The 13,809-nt window shown below is 41.5% G+C and overlaps 1 protein-coding gene across 1 annotated transcript; it reads left to right on the forward strand.

Annotated features, from left to right (window-relative positions):
• Positions 1-6,255: 6,255 nt before the first annotated feature.
• Positions 6,256-6,654, forward strand: LOC101519295 (small ribosomal subunit protein eS12-like). The gene has a single exon (XM_036497837.2). The coding sequence runs from the start codon at positions 6,256-6,258 to the stop codon at positions 6,652-6,654; it is 399 nt and encodes a 132-aa protein (XP_036353730.2).
• Positions 6,655-13,809: the final 7,155 nt, after the last annotated feature.

Genomic DNA, 13,809 nt, shown 5'->3' on the forward strand with positions numbered 1-13,809 from the left:
GCCAAGTGCCTGTTAAGGAACACACACTCATGCTGTAAGATCTACTTGCATTATCTCAAGTCCTACAACATCTCCATGAGATCAGTGTTATTTATGTTACCATTTAAAACAGAAAAATGGGTGAGCACAGTCCTCTGCCCTGCATACCAGAATCCCATATGGGTGCTAGTTCATGTCCCGGCTATTCCATTTCCTATCAAGCGCCTTGCTTGTGGCCTGGGAAAGCAATGAAGAATGGCTCTAGTTCTTGGGCCCCTGCTCCCTCGTGGGAGACCTGGAAGAAGCTTCTGGCTATTAACTCGGATCAGCTCAGCTCCGGCCATTGCGGCCATTTAGATAGTGAACCAGCAGATGGAAGACCTCTCTCTGTTCTTCTCTCGCTTTAAAACTTTTCCTTTCAGAAAAAGATAAAATAAATCTTTAAAAGTGAGAAAGATGAAATTGAAAGAGCCGAAGTTATTTTCCTAATATCTCACAGCTAGCATGTGGTGCCGGGGTGTTGGAACCTCTACTGTCTGGAGTTAGAGCCCACTCCTTGTCCTTGGAAGCTTTGCAGCCACCGAAATTTTGTGTCCATTTATTGCATGCTTAGTTTATCAGTTATTGCCCAGGAGAGGAGGCAAGAATGAAGGGGCTGGTTCAAAAGCCCCCAGATCAGCTTCTGGCAAGTTCTGGAAATTAGAATAGGACTGTGTCTTTGTGGAGGAAGAGGGCAGTGAGTTCAGAGGGAAACTCAGGGGAGTAGAGGTGCCCAGGGTCACTACTGCCATGGGACTTTATGTCTGACTGAGTTTAGCTGCCATCACATCCTGACCACCAAGGGTAGACTCCTAGACTGGACTTTGTTATCAGTCAGCAAATTATATGTCAGAACCAGGCATGCCAAGCTGTGGGGATTGGCAGCGAGCTCAAAGGTAAACCAGTCTAACTCTTCATTTCACAAGTGGGGAACCTTAGGCCTAAAGGGGAGAATAGGGATATGGCTGAGAGAGGCTGCAGTTTTTTGAACATTGTCTTGTTTAGAGAGCCCTACCCTGAGTCTTAGCTCTGTGAGTGATGCTGTGTCAATTTCCAGGTTCCAGTCTTAGGAGACCGGAAGCTTCTACTTCCTGCTCTGGCAACATGGACCCTTGGAGCCCAGCTGTCACACTCTGAGGAAGGCTGAACAGCCCCAACAGAGACACATGTGAAGAGGAGTGTTAGTCACCAAAACCAACGCACAGAAGACTCGTTGGGAGGTGAGGGTAAGGCCTCTCCCACTCAACCAATATCTGAATCTTGAGCACCAACTAGAAGGCCTGCAGTTTAATTCAGGCTGGGCACTAACTAACCAGAGTTGGTATCAGGCTGCACAGGTTTAAGGGTTCAGCCTTATAAGATTGTCTCACTTTAGGTGCCAGTCACAGCCATCGGTTTCCTGGGTAACCTGCTTTTCTATCTGACTGGGCCACACAGTTGATATTCCCATAATTGTTTCCTTGCCCAGGTTTTGATAATTTGCTAGAATGACTCTCAGAACTCAGGAAAATGCTATGCTCTATACTTACTAGCAAGTTTATTACAAAGCATGGAGACAAACATGAAGATGAAAGGTGTATAGTGACGGTTTGGAAAGGCTCTGATCACAGGACCTGTGTCCCCCAGGAGGTGGGCTGTACCTCCTCTCACCAGCATACACAGATGCACCCTGAACCCTATCATTTTAGGGGTTTTATGAAAGTTCTATTATGTAGGTGTGATTGACTAAATTGTTGGTTATTGGTGATTAAAGTTAATCTTCATCTCTCTCCTCCATGGAAGTTCAGAGTGGAACTAAAAGTTCAACCCTCTTATCATCTAGTTGATTCCTTCTAGTACCAGCACCCACCTGAAACCATCTAAGAGTTTACCAAAAGTTACCTCATTTAATATCAATTCAGTTATATCTGAAAAGGCATGTTACAAAAAAAAAAAAAAGGAGAAGCCCTTCTCATAACTTCTTTCACTCAGAAAATTCCAAGTTTTTGAAGCTCTGTGTCAGAAAAGGGAGTTAGGGACCGAGTATGTATTTTCACTGCACAGCGGGAGGTTGAGCATAAAGACTTAGGGGCCCTAGGACAGTCTGATGCAGAATTAGAATTCCTAGGATGTTTCTATTCTTCAGCCCTTCCCAGGTGATCCTGATGGTCTGGGTTGAAATCACTGATCACAAATCATTTGTGTGCCATTGGGAGAAACAGCCCAGCATCCTCTACATGCGTAGACTCTCCTAAATTCTGCACTTCTGGGTCTTCCTGTTTGTGGACAGATTCCTGGACAAGATGAGTTATTTCTACTCCCTGGTTAAGTCAACCTGGGAGTTCCAAGTTCTCATTTAACTTGTCTTGGGATCTGCAGTGTGATATCTGTTACCCTTGGGCCAGGCTAATATGACAGTTATTAGGGTTGTTTGACAAATATTTATGGCTCTCTCCCATTCTGAGACGTGGAAGGATTTTTCCTTTCTGCTTTTCTCTGATGGAGTGGGGCCAGATAAATAAGTCTGGCTAATGAGCAGATGTAATGTTTTTTCTGGGCCAGAGCATTTTATTAGAGGTGCAGGTCCTTACAGAATTCTCTTTCCTCCCATTTGCATCATGAATGGCAACATTCTGGATGGTGGTTATTCTACCACCATGGATTCCTGAGTAATAATGATGTATAGGGCCTCCATGCCTTTTGGTTGACTACAATATGCATGTGCTGTTATCAGTAAAGGGATTTTGACTGGAGCCACTGAGATTTGAGGGATGTTTGTTACTGTGGTAGAACCCCGTTCAGCCTTACTGATCAAACCAGAGGTGCAAGCTGAGGGCTCTGAGGCCTCCACATTCCTGTTTTTGGAGTTAAGGAGAATGCTTCATATTCAATTTGAGTGTTTTTGTTTTGTTCTACTTCAAAGATTTATTAATCAAAAAGTTCTAGCCTATTGCATGAATGAACATTTTCTCCCAACCCTCTCCAAGTAAGCCTGTCAGGGGCCTGTCAGTATTCTCAGAACAACCAGTAAGTGTTGAGAAAATGATATTATCAGTTGAAAGGTAACACTTTTGTTTGTCTATCACATGGGACTCTGATAGCAATGAATGCTGGAGCATAAACTGACAAAGGAAATTCTACCTAGCAGTGTTGAAAATATTTTGTAGAATATTGCTTTTTTGAAAGGCTAATGTACGCGATATGTTTTATCATTTTTCTGTAAAGTCAGTGGCTTGCCTATACTCAGCCAAGGAGTGATATACAGTCAAAGACCACGTAACAAAGTTTCAGATTGTATGTACAATGATGGCCATGTAACGTTATAATGAAGCTGAGAAATTCCTATCGCTTAGGAATTTCATTATATACTATAGCACTATGCATTACTTCTATGTTTGTGGCACTGCTAGTGTAAGCAACCGATCGTGTTACCAGTTGTATAAAAATACAGAGACTACGGGGCATCGACTGGTAGCCCAGCGAGTCAGACACTGAATGAGATGTCCACATCCCATTCTGGAGTGAGCAGTTTCAAGTTCCAGCTCTCCTCCCAACTCTAGCTCCTTTTTTGTTGTTGTTGTTTATAAAAAAAAGATTTATTTATTTTTATTGCAAGGTCAGATAAACAGAGAGGAGGAGAGTCAGAAAGGAAGATCTTCCCTCTGATGATTCACTCTCCAAGTGACTGCAACAGTCTGAGCTGAGCCAATCCAAATCCAGGGGCTAGGAGCTTCTTCCAGGTCTCCCACGCAGGTGCAGGGTCCCAAGACTGGGCCGTCCTCGACTGCTTTCCCAGGCCACAAGCAGGGAGCTGGATGGGAAATGGGGACATTGGGATTAGAACCAGCGCCCAAATGGGTTCCTGGCGCAGTCAAGAACTTTAGCTACTAGGCCACGCCGCCTGGCCCCTCTAGCTCCTTTTTAATGTGCACACCGTGAGGTGGTCATTTTCGGCTCAAGTAAGCAGGTCCGTACAACCCATCTGAAAGTTCTAAACTGAATTCCTGGCTTTAGCCTGGCCCAGCCCTGGGCATTGAAGACGTTTGGGAAGGGAACCAACAGCTGGTGATTTTCTCTGTATGTCTGTCTCTCTTTTTAAAAATAATTTATTTTATTTATTTGATGGTGATCACAGGGTTGACCAGGGTGGGAAGGATTGTTCTCCTTCCTCTGCGACAGTCCCAAATAGGCTGCCAATATTTGGAGCATGTGCGTCATGGAAACAGACATTCTCCATGTCTGTCTGTCTGTCTGTCTGTCTCTCTCTCTCTCTTTTTTGTTTAACCATTTATTTTATTTTATCGTATTTTATTCTCTTTTTTAAATTAATTAATTTTTAATCATCTTACTTAGTTGATTAGGGTACAAAGGATCAAGGGCTACAGAGTGAAAGTGGGTAATACCATTGTTTCCACACTAATATCATTTTTCCCTGTATCTGGGGTCAGGGGAGAAACAAAGGGAAAAGCCCCACCCAACCTCCCACCCATCCCAGATCCCCAATGGGAGGCGCGCTCTGAGGGTCCTGCTCATACAGTTTTGATAGTTCATCAGTTCTGGATTGCTGCCAATCTCTCAGTTCCAATTGCAATGAATCCTATTCAGAATCCACTGGCTGACAGGCTCTTCATGGTTGGGGTTCTAAGATTAGCAGTTCAGTTGGAGGGATCTCTGAACAAACTTCACCTGAGATGATCCCAGTCCTGGTTCTTGCGTGAGTTTGCTGGTACAGAGTCCGACACCGTCCATCACACCAATCAGCTTATGCACATGCTGGTCGTTGGGATTGCTGGGTTCGTTCTGTTTCCAGTCCTGTCTTCCTCGTGAATCAATGGGTGTTGTAGTCCAGCTCGATCTAGGCCTAACCATTTATTTTATTTTTTATTGAAAAGTCAGATGTACAGAGAGGAGGAGAGACAGAGAGAAAGATCTTTGGTCCACTGATTCGTTCCCCAAATGGCTGCATTGGCTGGAGCTGAGCCAATCTGAATCCAGCAGCCAGGAGCCTCTTCTGGGTCTCCCATGTGGATGCAGGGTCCTAAGGCCTTGGGCTGTTCTCAACTACTTTCCCAGGTCACCAGCAGGGAGATGGATGGGAAGTGAGAACGTCAGGGTTAGATCCAGTGCCCATGTGGGATCCTGGTGCATGCAAAGTGAGGACTTTAACCACTAGGCTTCCGTTCTAGGCCCTGCCTCTCTCTTTTTAAAGATTTATTTATTTTTACCTGAAAGACAAGCCATATTTATGGAGAAAAGAAGAGACAGAGAGAAGGATCTTCCATCTGCTGGTTCACTCCCCAAATGGTTGCAATGGCCAGAGATGAACTGATCTGAAGCCAGGAGCCAGGAACTTCCTTTAGGCCTCCAATGGGGTTATAGGTTCCCAAGGACTTGAGCCATCCTTCACTGCCTTCTCAGCCATAAGCAGAAAGCTGGATTGGAAGTGGAGTGGCCAGGACATGAGCTGTAGCCCATTTGGGATGCTGGTACCACTGGGCAGAGGATTAGCTTGCTGTGCCACTGCACTGGCACCTAAGTGTTTATCTCTTAAAAATAAAGTCTAGCATATGCTACATATGAATGCCATGTATTGCTTGATAATGATGATCTCTATATTACTGGCTTACATAGTTATGTTATATAAGCGATATATATATTATTATTTTAGAGTGTACTTCTGCTTATTTTTTCTAAGTTAACTATAAAACTGCCACAGGCAAGTCCTTCAAGATAGTTTCCAGAAGAAAGTATTATGGGACATGACAGCTTCATGTTTTTTATTGACCCTGAAAGGATGTAGAGTGGAAAGACTGTGTAGGGCCCAGTACGATACCGTAGTGGTTAAAGTCCTTGCCTTGCACTCGCCGGGATCCCATATGGATGCAGGTTCTAATCCCAGCAGCCCCACTTCCCATCCAGCTCCCTGCTTGTGGCCTGGCAGTGCAGTCTAGGATGGCCCAAAGCCTTGGGACCCTGCACCCTTGTGGGAGACCTGGAAGAGCTCTTGGCTCCTGGCTCCTGGCTTCAGATGGGCTCAGCTCCAGCCGTTGCAAGTCACTTGGAGAGTGAACCATCGGATGGAAGATCTTCCTCTCCGTCTCTCCTCCTCTTTGTATATCTGCCTTTCTAATAAAAACAAATAAATCCTTTTTTTTTTTTTTTTAAAGAAAGCTTTTTCTTTCCTGCCACTGCCACCGAGCTGCGCGGAGGCGAGGCCCTAGTGCGTTCGAGATTCGGCTTCACTCACAACCCACCGCCATGGCCAAGGAAGGCATCGCTGCTGGAGGTGTGATGGTCGTGAACACTGCTCTACAAGTGGTGCTCAAGACCGCCCTCATCCACGAAGGCCTCGCGCTTGGCATCTGTGAAGCCGCCAAAGCCTTAGACAAGCGCCAAGCCTACCTCTGTGTGCTGCCGTCCAACTGTGATGAGCCCATGTATGTCAAGTTGGTGGAGGCCCTGTGTGCCGAACACCAGATCAACCTCATTAAGGTTGATGACAACAAGAAACTTGGGGAATTTTTAGGCCTCTGTAAAACTGACCAAGAGGGGAAACCCGGTAAAGTGGTTGGCTGCAGTTGCATAGCCATTACGGACTATGGCAAAGAATCTCAAGCCAAAGATGTCATTGAAGAATGCTTCAAATGCAAGAAATGAATAAATAAATGTTTGGCTCATAAAAAAAAAAGAAAGACTGTGCTACTGATGATCTGGACCTTTTATACACCTAGGTTAGTATATACATTTGAATCCTAGTTTTCAATAAGCAACTTTAGAATTCTAGGGTTTACCAACTATGGGCAACTGCCTAGGTTATCTTGTACTTAGACAAGTGTTAACACTGCTAGAAGAAAAGCAACCCATATAAAGTGAAAAATGTTCATGTATTTCACAATATAGATTTAGGAGCATAATGGTACTTCTCCCTCTACCCTCCTTCCTGTCCACATGTCCCACTCATTGTATTCCCTCCTCATTTCTTTTTTTTTTCCCTTAACTTTTACAATGGCATAACTTTCAGTTCACTTCAGAATCACAGGCTTAAATAGCAAGTAGGGGAAAAGTTATACTGTTCCTAAAAGGGTATGGAGGAAGGTGCTACACAATAATCACATCTCAAAATGTCAGTCTCATTCAGATAGCTCATATTTTTTCACTCTGTGCATTAGTTACCATAGATCAAGGCAAATGTATGATATTTGTAGTTTTGAGACTGGTTTATTTCACTAAGTGTAATGGTTTCTGGTTGCATCCATGTTGTTGCAAAAGATAGGATTTCATTCTTTTTTTTTTAATGGCTGAGCAATATTCCTTAGGGTATATATACCGCATTTTCTTTCTTTTTTTTTTTAAGATTTATTCATTTTATTACAGCCAGATATACAGAGAGGAGGAGAGACAGAGAGGAAGATCTTCCGTCCGATGATTCACTCCCCAAGTGAGCGCAACGGCCGGTGAGCGCCGATCTGAAGCCGGGAACCTGGAACCTCTTCCGGGTCTCCCACGCGGGTACAGGGTCCCAAAGCTTTGGGCTGTCCTCGACTGCTTTCCCAGGCCACAAGCAGGGAGCTGGATGGGAAGTGGAGCTGCCGGGATTAGAACCGGTGCTCATATGGGATCCCGGGGCATTCAAGGCGAGGACTTTAGCCGCTAGGCCACGCCGCCGGGGCCCACCACATTTTCTTTATCCAGTCATCATCTGATGGACATTTGGATTGATTCCATATAGATTGTGCGTTGGATGTACATGTAGATCCAATTTTCCCATCACTATTTGTTGTCTTTTCTCCCTGGATTGATTTGTTTGTTTATTAAATATTAATTGACTGTAGATGTGTGGGTTAATTTCAGATTTTATTCGGCATTATTGATATGCATGTCAATTTTTTTGTCAGTGTCAAGCTGTTTTAATTACAGCCACTCTATAGAACATCTTAAAGTCTGATTCTGTGATATCTTCAGCTTTGTTTTTGTTGTTTAAGATTATTTTTGTGTAACTTTGTGCAGAAATCACTGCTTCTCTGGAGTGAATACAGAGATGTGGGAAGGATTTGTCCAAGGATCTTTATCTGTAATGGACATAAACCATATCTCCCTATGAAGTAAATCACTACCTAGGAGCAGGTAGCTGCTTCTCCATCTTTTTTTGGCCATCATATTGTTTTAAAGATAATTGATTTGAAAGCAAAGTGACAGAGATGGAGAGATCTTCCAACTATTAGCTTACTCCCCAAATGGTCACAACAGCTAGGATTGGACCATACCAAATTTTAGGAACCAGGAATTCCTTTTCAGTCTTCTATGTGGGTGATAGACACCCAATTATTTGGGTCATCACCTGCTTGCTGCCTTTCTTGGTATGTTATGATGCTGGTTTGGAAGTGTGGAGGAGCCAGGACTTGAACCAGGCACTCAAATAGAGAATGGGGGTGTCCCGAGTGGTGACTTAGGTTGCTGTGCCATAATATCATCCCTTGATTTCATGTTTTTATTTCTACTTAGAATCTTTTCTCATTTTCCTATTGCTGCCGTTATTTTTACTCTTCCTCTTTAATTTTTTTTTTTTATTTGAAAGAGAGAAAGAGATTGTGAGTCTATCTGCTGATTCATTTGCCAAATACCTGCAAGAGGCAGGCTGGAATTAAGTATGAGTCTCCCATAAGGGTGACAGGGACCTCAAGAATTTTAGCCATTACCTGCTGTTTCCCAGAGTACATAGCAGGCCTTTCTTTCTCCCCCTTCTGGAGTTTGGGAGGTTGGAGATCAGGATTCCAGCATGGCTGGGGTCTGGTGAAAGCTCTTTCTGCCTTACAGATCTCGACTTCCTCACTGTGCTCCCACAGGATGCAGAGAGCTGCTGCCTTTTGTTTTCTTGCAGCTCTTTATATACTCTGCTTATTGCTCCTTTGTCATATACATTGCAAATACTTTCTCTATTTTTGGGAACTTTTGGAGTATGTCTCTTGTTGCTCTGTTCTCTTGCAGCTGTTTTTTCTGCTTGCCTCTTTACCTTTGTTTCCCACTAGTTTCCTGTTCTTTGAGTTTGAAAGTGTCTCTTTTTAATGGTACAAACTTTCTTAGAATGTTTAATGATTTGTGATTGCAAGTGATTCTTTTTATTTGCTTTTGCCTCCATATACATCACCTATTTGCAAGCATGCGTAGTATTAGGTGAGGGGCATGAGAAAGCCACATTCCTTACTGCTATGATTGGTTACTTGCTGCCAGTCGCCATTTGGTAGTCATATTCTTAAGCGTGATAACCACGCTTACTTGCAGGGGTTGTCAATTGCCCAAGGCACAGGTGGCTTCCCACTAGGTGCAGACAGCTCTGTTGCTTGCTATCTAGAACAAATGGGGAGGGGTAGGAGGAAGTTGGAAGGTGAGGAAGAATTTCAAACACTTGGTGTCTTTCCCTGCAGAATCTTAAATAATAATCCTGTTGGTGATTCCAGAATTCTCTCCTTCGCTGGTAACCAACAGCTCTATTTTCGGAAAGGTGTGTCCTGTCTTTGACCTTTTGGAGCTGCCTTCTCTGTGCATATTGGTTGTGGTTTTTGCTTCCAGTTTAATCCATCTGCATTCCATGTTTTAGTCATTTTTCCTTATTTCTAGTTTACACAAGTAATATCTTCTTGTTTCCTGATGCAAATTATGCTTTCTAAGAATGTGAGGTGAAGGGAGAGGAAGCCATGTATAATCTGTCATCCCTTTTAGATCATCAAATCAGTCATTCCTATTGCGCAATATAAATATATATAGTCACTTATATTACACTATTCTAACATACTATAAAAGTGATTTATATTGCACCATCCAGTCTGATATTTCTGAAATATGAAGTGTTTCTTTTGGGCAAAAGAGCACTAAGAAGGACTGGAGAGTTTGCCTCGTTAATGTGAATATTCTCAAATAGGCATAGTTGTGCTTGACTGATTGTTTACTCAAAGCTAAAGAGGATGAAGAAAAGAAAGGGATTCAGACAAGGTTAAAATATCTGTCTTCACATTTATCTCTGATGCTGTTGTCTACTGCAATTTCCCAAATGTCCCATCCTGACTTAGGAGCCGCCTGTATCAATTGTGTTTAAATATCATTTACATATTCATATCTGAGTCAACTTTCAAGTTATAACACTTCTACAGCTGTCACTGGCTAATGATTCTGTTGGGAACAAAACCATCCTCTAATAAACCTGGCTGAGCTGAGTGGAAACAAATAGGCCATAAATTACAGAGAGTGGCCTTGGCTTGTGGCTTGTGGTTCATGGCTCAGGGACAAAATTTTCGTAAGTTGCCCGTGCCCATGACAAATATGTGCCCTTGCAACTTCTCCTTGAAGTGGCAGGGAACAGAAAAAAATCCTGCTTATGGACTTTAGGCATTGGTGAGTAGCCCTTAATTTTTCCTGTCTCTCTAACCTACTTTAAGGGAGCTAAGTATCCTATTTTTCTTATCCTACTTATTAAAATGCAAAATGATCAAAAAATTAAACTCTGTATTCCAGTTAGTGAATTTCACCCAATATATCATTTGTTCCTGGGGTAATACCCACTGGGCTTTGCCTACTGTCCTCCACCAATATACATAATAGCTTGGAAAAAACTTAATTGACATGCTATCGATGAACCAATGCAATTAAAGTAGGACAGACATCTATGTTTATGCTAAAAGAGAAGACAAATAAGTGACCCCATTGCCATCACTTTTCTGACTTAATGTTTTCTCCTTTGAATGTTTTTATCTGTTTGTGTAGGTGATTGGACCAAGAAAGTAAGCTAATCTAGCTTTTCTTCAGGATCATTCCTTCACCATTGCCCACTAAAGGGATACTGCCGTAAAAACAGAAATTTCTTTTATTTGCTGTCATCAAACGAAGTTTACTGAGATTTGTTCTCAGATCAAGGATTTTGGGAAATGAAAACACCATGAGAGAATGCTTCTAGTCAGATTCCCAATGACTCAGAGAATTTCATGTGTTTACTGATGTGAGAAGACATTTGAATACATTAACTTTGAATCTATAGGAAGGGAAAATTAAGAGTACCTCTCATTTGTTGAAGGAACTGAAGATATTCAGATACAAGCTTTCCTGAGTTTGTTGCAATACAGATATGTAGAAATTATGGACATTGGATGGAACTAGAGTATCAGGAGAGTTCCACATTTTGACATATTTACATAAATAACTCTTCAAGTTCACATAGCTGCTCTTAGAATGAAAATCTCAGGATATTCAGAACTGCCAAGTATTAGCTCTAATATTTGGGTTAAAAATGGACTACAATCTACCAAGAAGAAGTCATAATCCTGAAGTTTTGGGACAAGGATACACACACTAGACTAAACTGCTATTAAATTCCTCAGTTCTGATAATAACTCAGCCTGTTGCTACCAGTTCTACAATTAACAGGGACCAAGTTGAACTAAGACTGGTATCAGCAACATTTTAAAAAATGGTTTTTTTTTAATCCACATTGGGATTAGAGATTAAGAAGTTTATGACCACATTTATGGCCAGCAAACACTGCTGAGGCCCCTCATGACACAAAGGAATCCCCTGCATACTTTGTGTTCTGTCTTTTCCTGTGGCATTACAGTTCTCCAGTTTTGGATTTTTCCCTTTTCTGCATTTGATGGCTGCATAAAGTGTTTTTTTTATAATGGGACTTAAATCTTTGTTCTGGATAAATGCCATACTCAACTATATGCTTTTCTGCTTGGATTATTGCCACAGTTATTTTATGAACATATTTTTCTGCTCCACAATGTAATTTTGGTTTACCGCCCAAGGTCTGGGACAAATTATGCTCCTTTCTTTCTGATTTTTGTTTCTGTCTTTGTGGAAGGCCCGTTCATTTCCAGCAGAGATATCCTGAGCACACTATCTTGTTGGTCTTCTTGCCTCTAAGCCACTTAGGATTGATTAGAAGCACACGGACAATTTATTTCCGGTGCTAACAGATTCAGCCATAGTCCACGTTCTTGAAAAAATACCTGCTCCTAAGTCATTTTATGTTGTTAAAATCTTGTGGTTTCCATTCTTTTTTTTTTTTTTACATTCTACAGTCATTAAAAACGTGGGGTAGAGAGGAGAGATCTTGACCTTTAAATAGTTTACATAATAAAACTAACTCAAATAGTTTCATAGATTTAGACATCCTGATTATAAAAGCAATATATGTTTATTAGGGAAAAACTCAAAATAGAGAAAAAGAAAATTCAGAGAAAATATATATTAAGTTTGAGTGTCTTTTATTTAAAAATCTTTTTTTCCTATCTACATAAATAGCATTGCAGTTAGGGCTACACAGATTTGTATCTGGCTTTTTGAATTTTGTATCATATAAACATTTTCTCATATTATTATCAGTCTTATGAACATCTGTATTGGCTTCAAGGCATTCAGTCATGAAGATCTACCATAATTTTTGTTTATTTGTTTATTTATTTGAGAGGCAAGAGACAGACAGAGAGTTCCCAGGCTTTGGTCTACTCCTTAAATGAGTGCAACAGCTAGGGAGAGGCCAGGCAGAAACTGGGAGCCAGAAATCCACTCCATGTCTGCCACATAAGGATGCGGGTACCCAGCTGCTTGAGCCATCATCTGCTGCCCTGGGGAATGCACATTGGCAGGAAGCTGGAACTGGGAGCAGTGTTAACATTCAACAAACACACTCCAATTGGGAAGCAAGCATCCTAACACGTCCTACCTGCTGCAGGCTGGATGCCAATTCTGACATGCATCCTAACGTAACGACTCCTTTGCTGTTGAATATTTTGTTTCTGAAAGTTCTACCAGTGTACTTTATGATTTTTAAAAATCTGGTATTTAAAATAATTTTCTGGTTTGTTGCCTTGAATGACTCAAAACTCCATATGTTGTCTCATTAACGTACAGTTCAAACATTCAAAGAAGAAAAAGAAGACAATGCGAATATACATCTTATATAACCATAGCACTTTCGTAAAAACTAAGAAGCTGACATTGACTGTGGTCTGCACTTTTTTTTTTTTTCAAATTTTCCCAGGGTTTTTGTTGTTTGTTTTACTAATACAGTCTTCCTTTTATAGGATGCAATTCAGGAGACCTGACTGCACTTAGAAGTCAACTGTTAGAGCATGGTAACCAGTGGTATCCTCAGAAAGATGGGTGAGTTGTCTGTTTTTAGACCTTTTCATAGCTGACAATGTTGTTGTCTTCCCTTGACTCATCAAGAGCAGCCTTTGCGTTGTTGTTGAGTCACAATTTTCTCTTTCCGTATTTGAATATAATTCATGTTCCTTACATACTTCCTTTTCTTCAGCCTAATCATCCTATGTCTCTTGAGTTCTCTTCTATGATTCAGTTTCTCCTATGATCCGGCTCCTTGAGTGATTTTTGGCTGTCACAGCTTTGATTGCTTGCAACCTGGTAGAACTCTCATCTGTGGTATATTGCTTAGAATTCCAGACTCCAGAAGTCTCACCAATGAAGTACAATGAAATTTCTACTATCTCTCCAACTTTTGGTTTCCATCTTCAACACTTGAGATTTTGAGACAGCCTGTGACTATGAGATACTTCTCTGAGCAGATATATGTCTTTGTTAATTCACACTTGTTAATTCACATTGAATTAACAAAGACATATATCTTCAAATATAGTTCCCTAATTTATCATACTGTAATTCATGAATTCCCCATTGCAAGGGGAAATCTTAGACATTATAAGGGCTTAGGGTTCTTCAAAACTCATCGTCACCCAACAAAATCGTATGTCTTGAGAGAAATTTGACATTTAATTTTTAATTAATTGCTTTGATTTTTCACAG

This window comes from Ochotona princeps, chromosome 8, assembly GCF_030435755.1.
Source record: "Ochotona princeps isolate mOchPri1 chromosome 8, mOchPri1.hap1, whole genome shotgun sequence".
Classification (NCBI taxonomy): Eukaryota; Metazoa; Chordata; class Mammalia; order Lagomorpha; family Ochotonidae; genus Ochotona; species Ochotona princeps.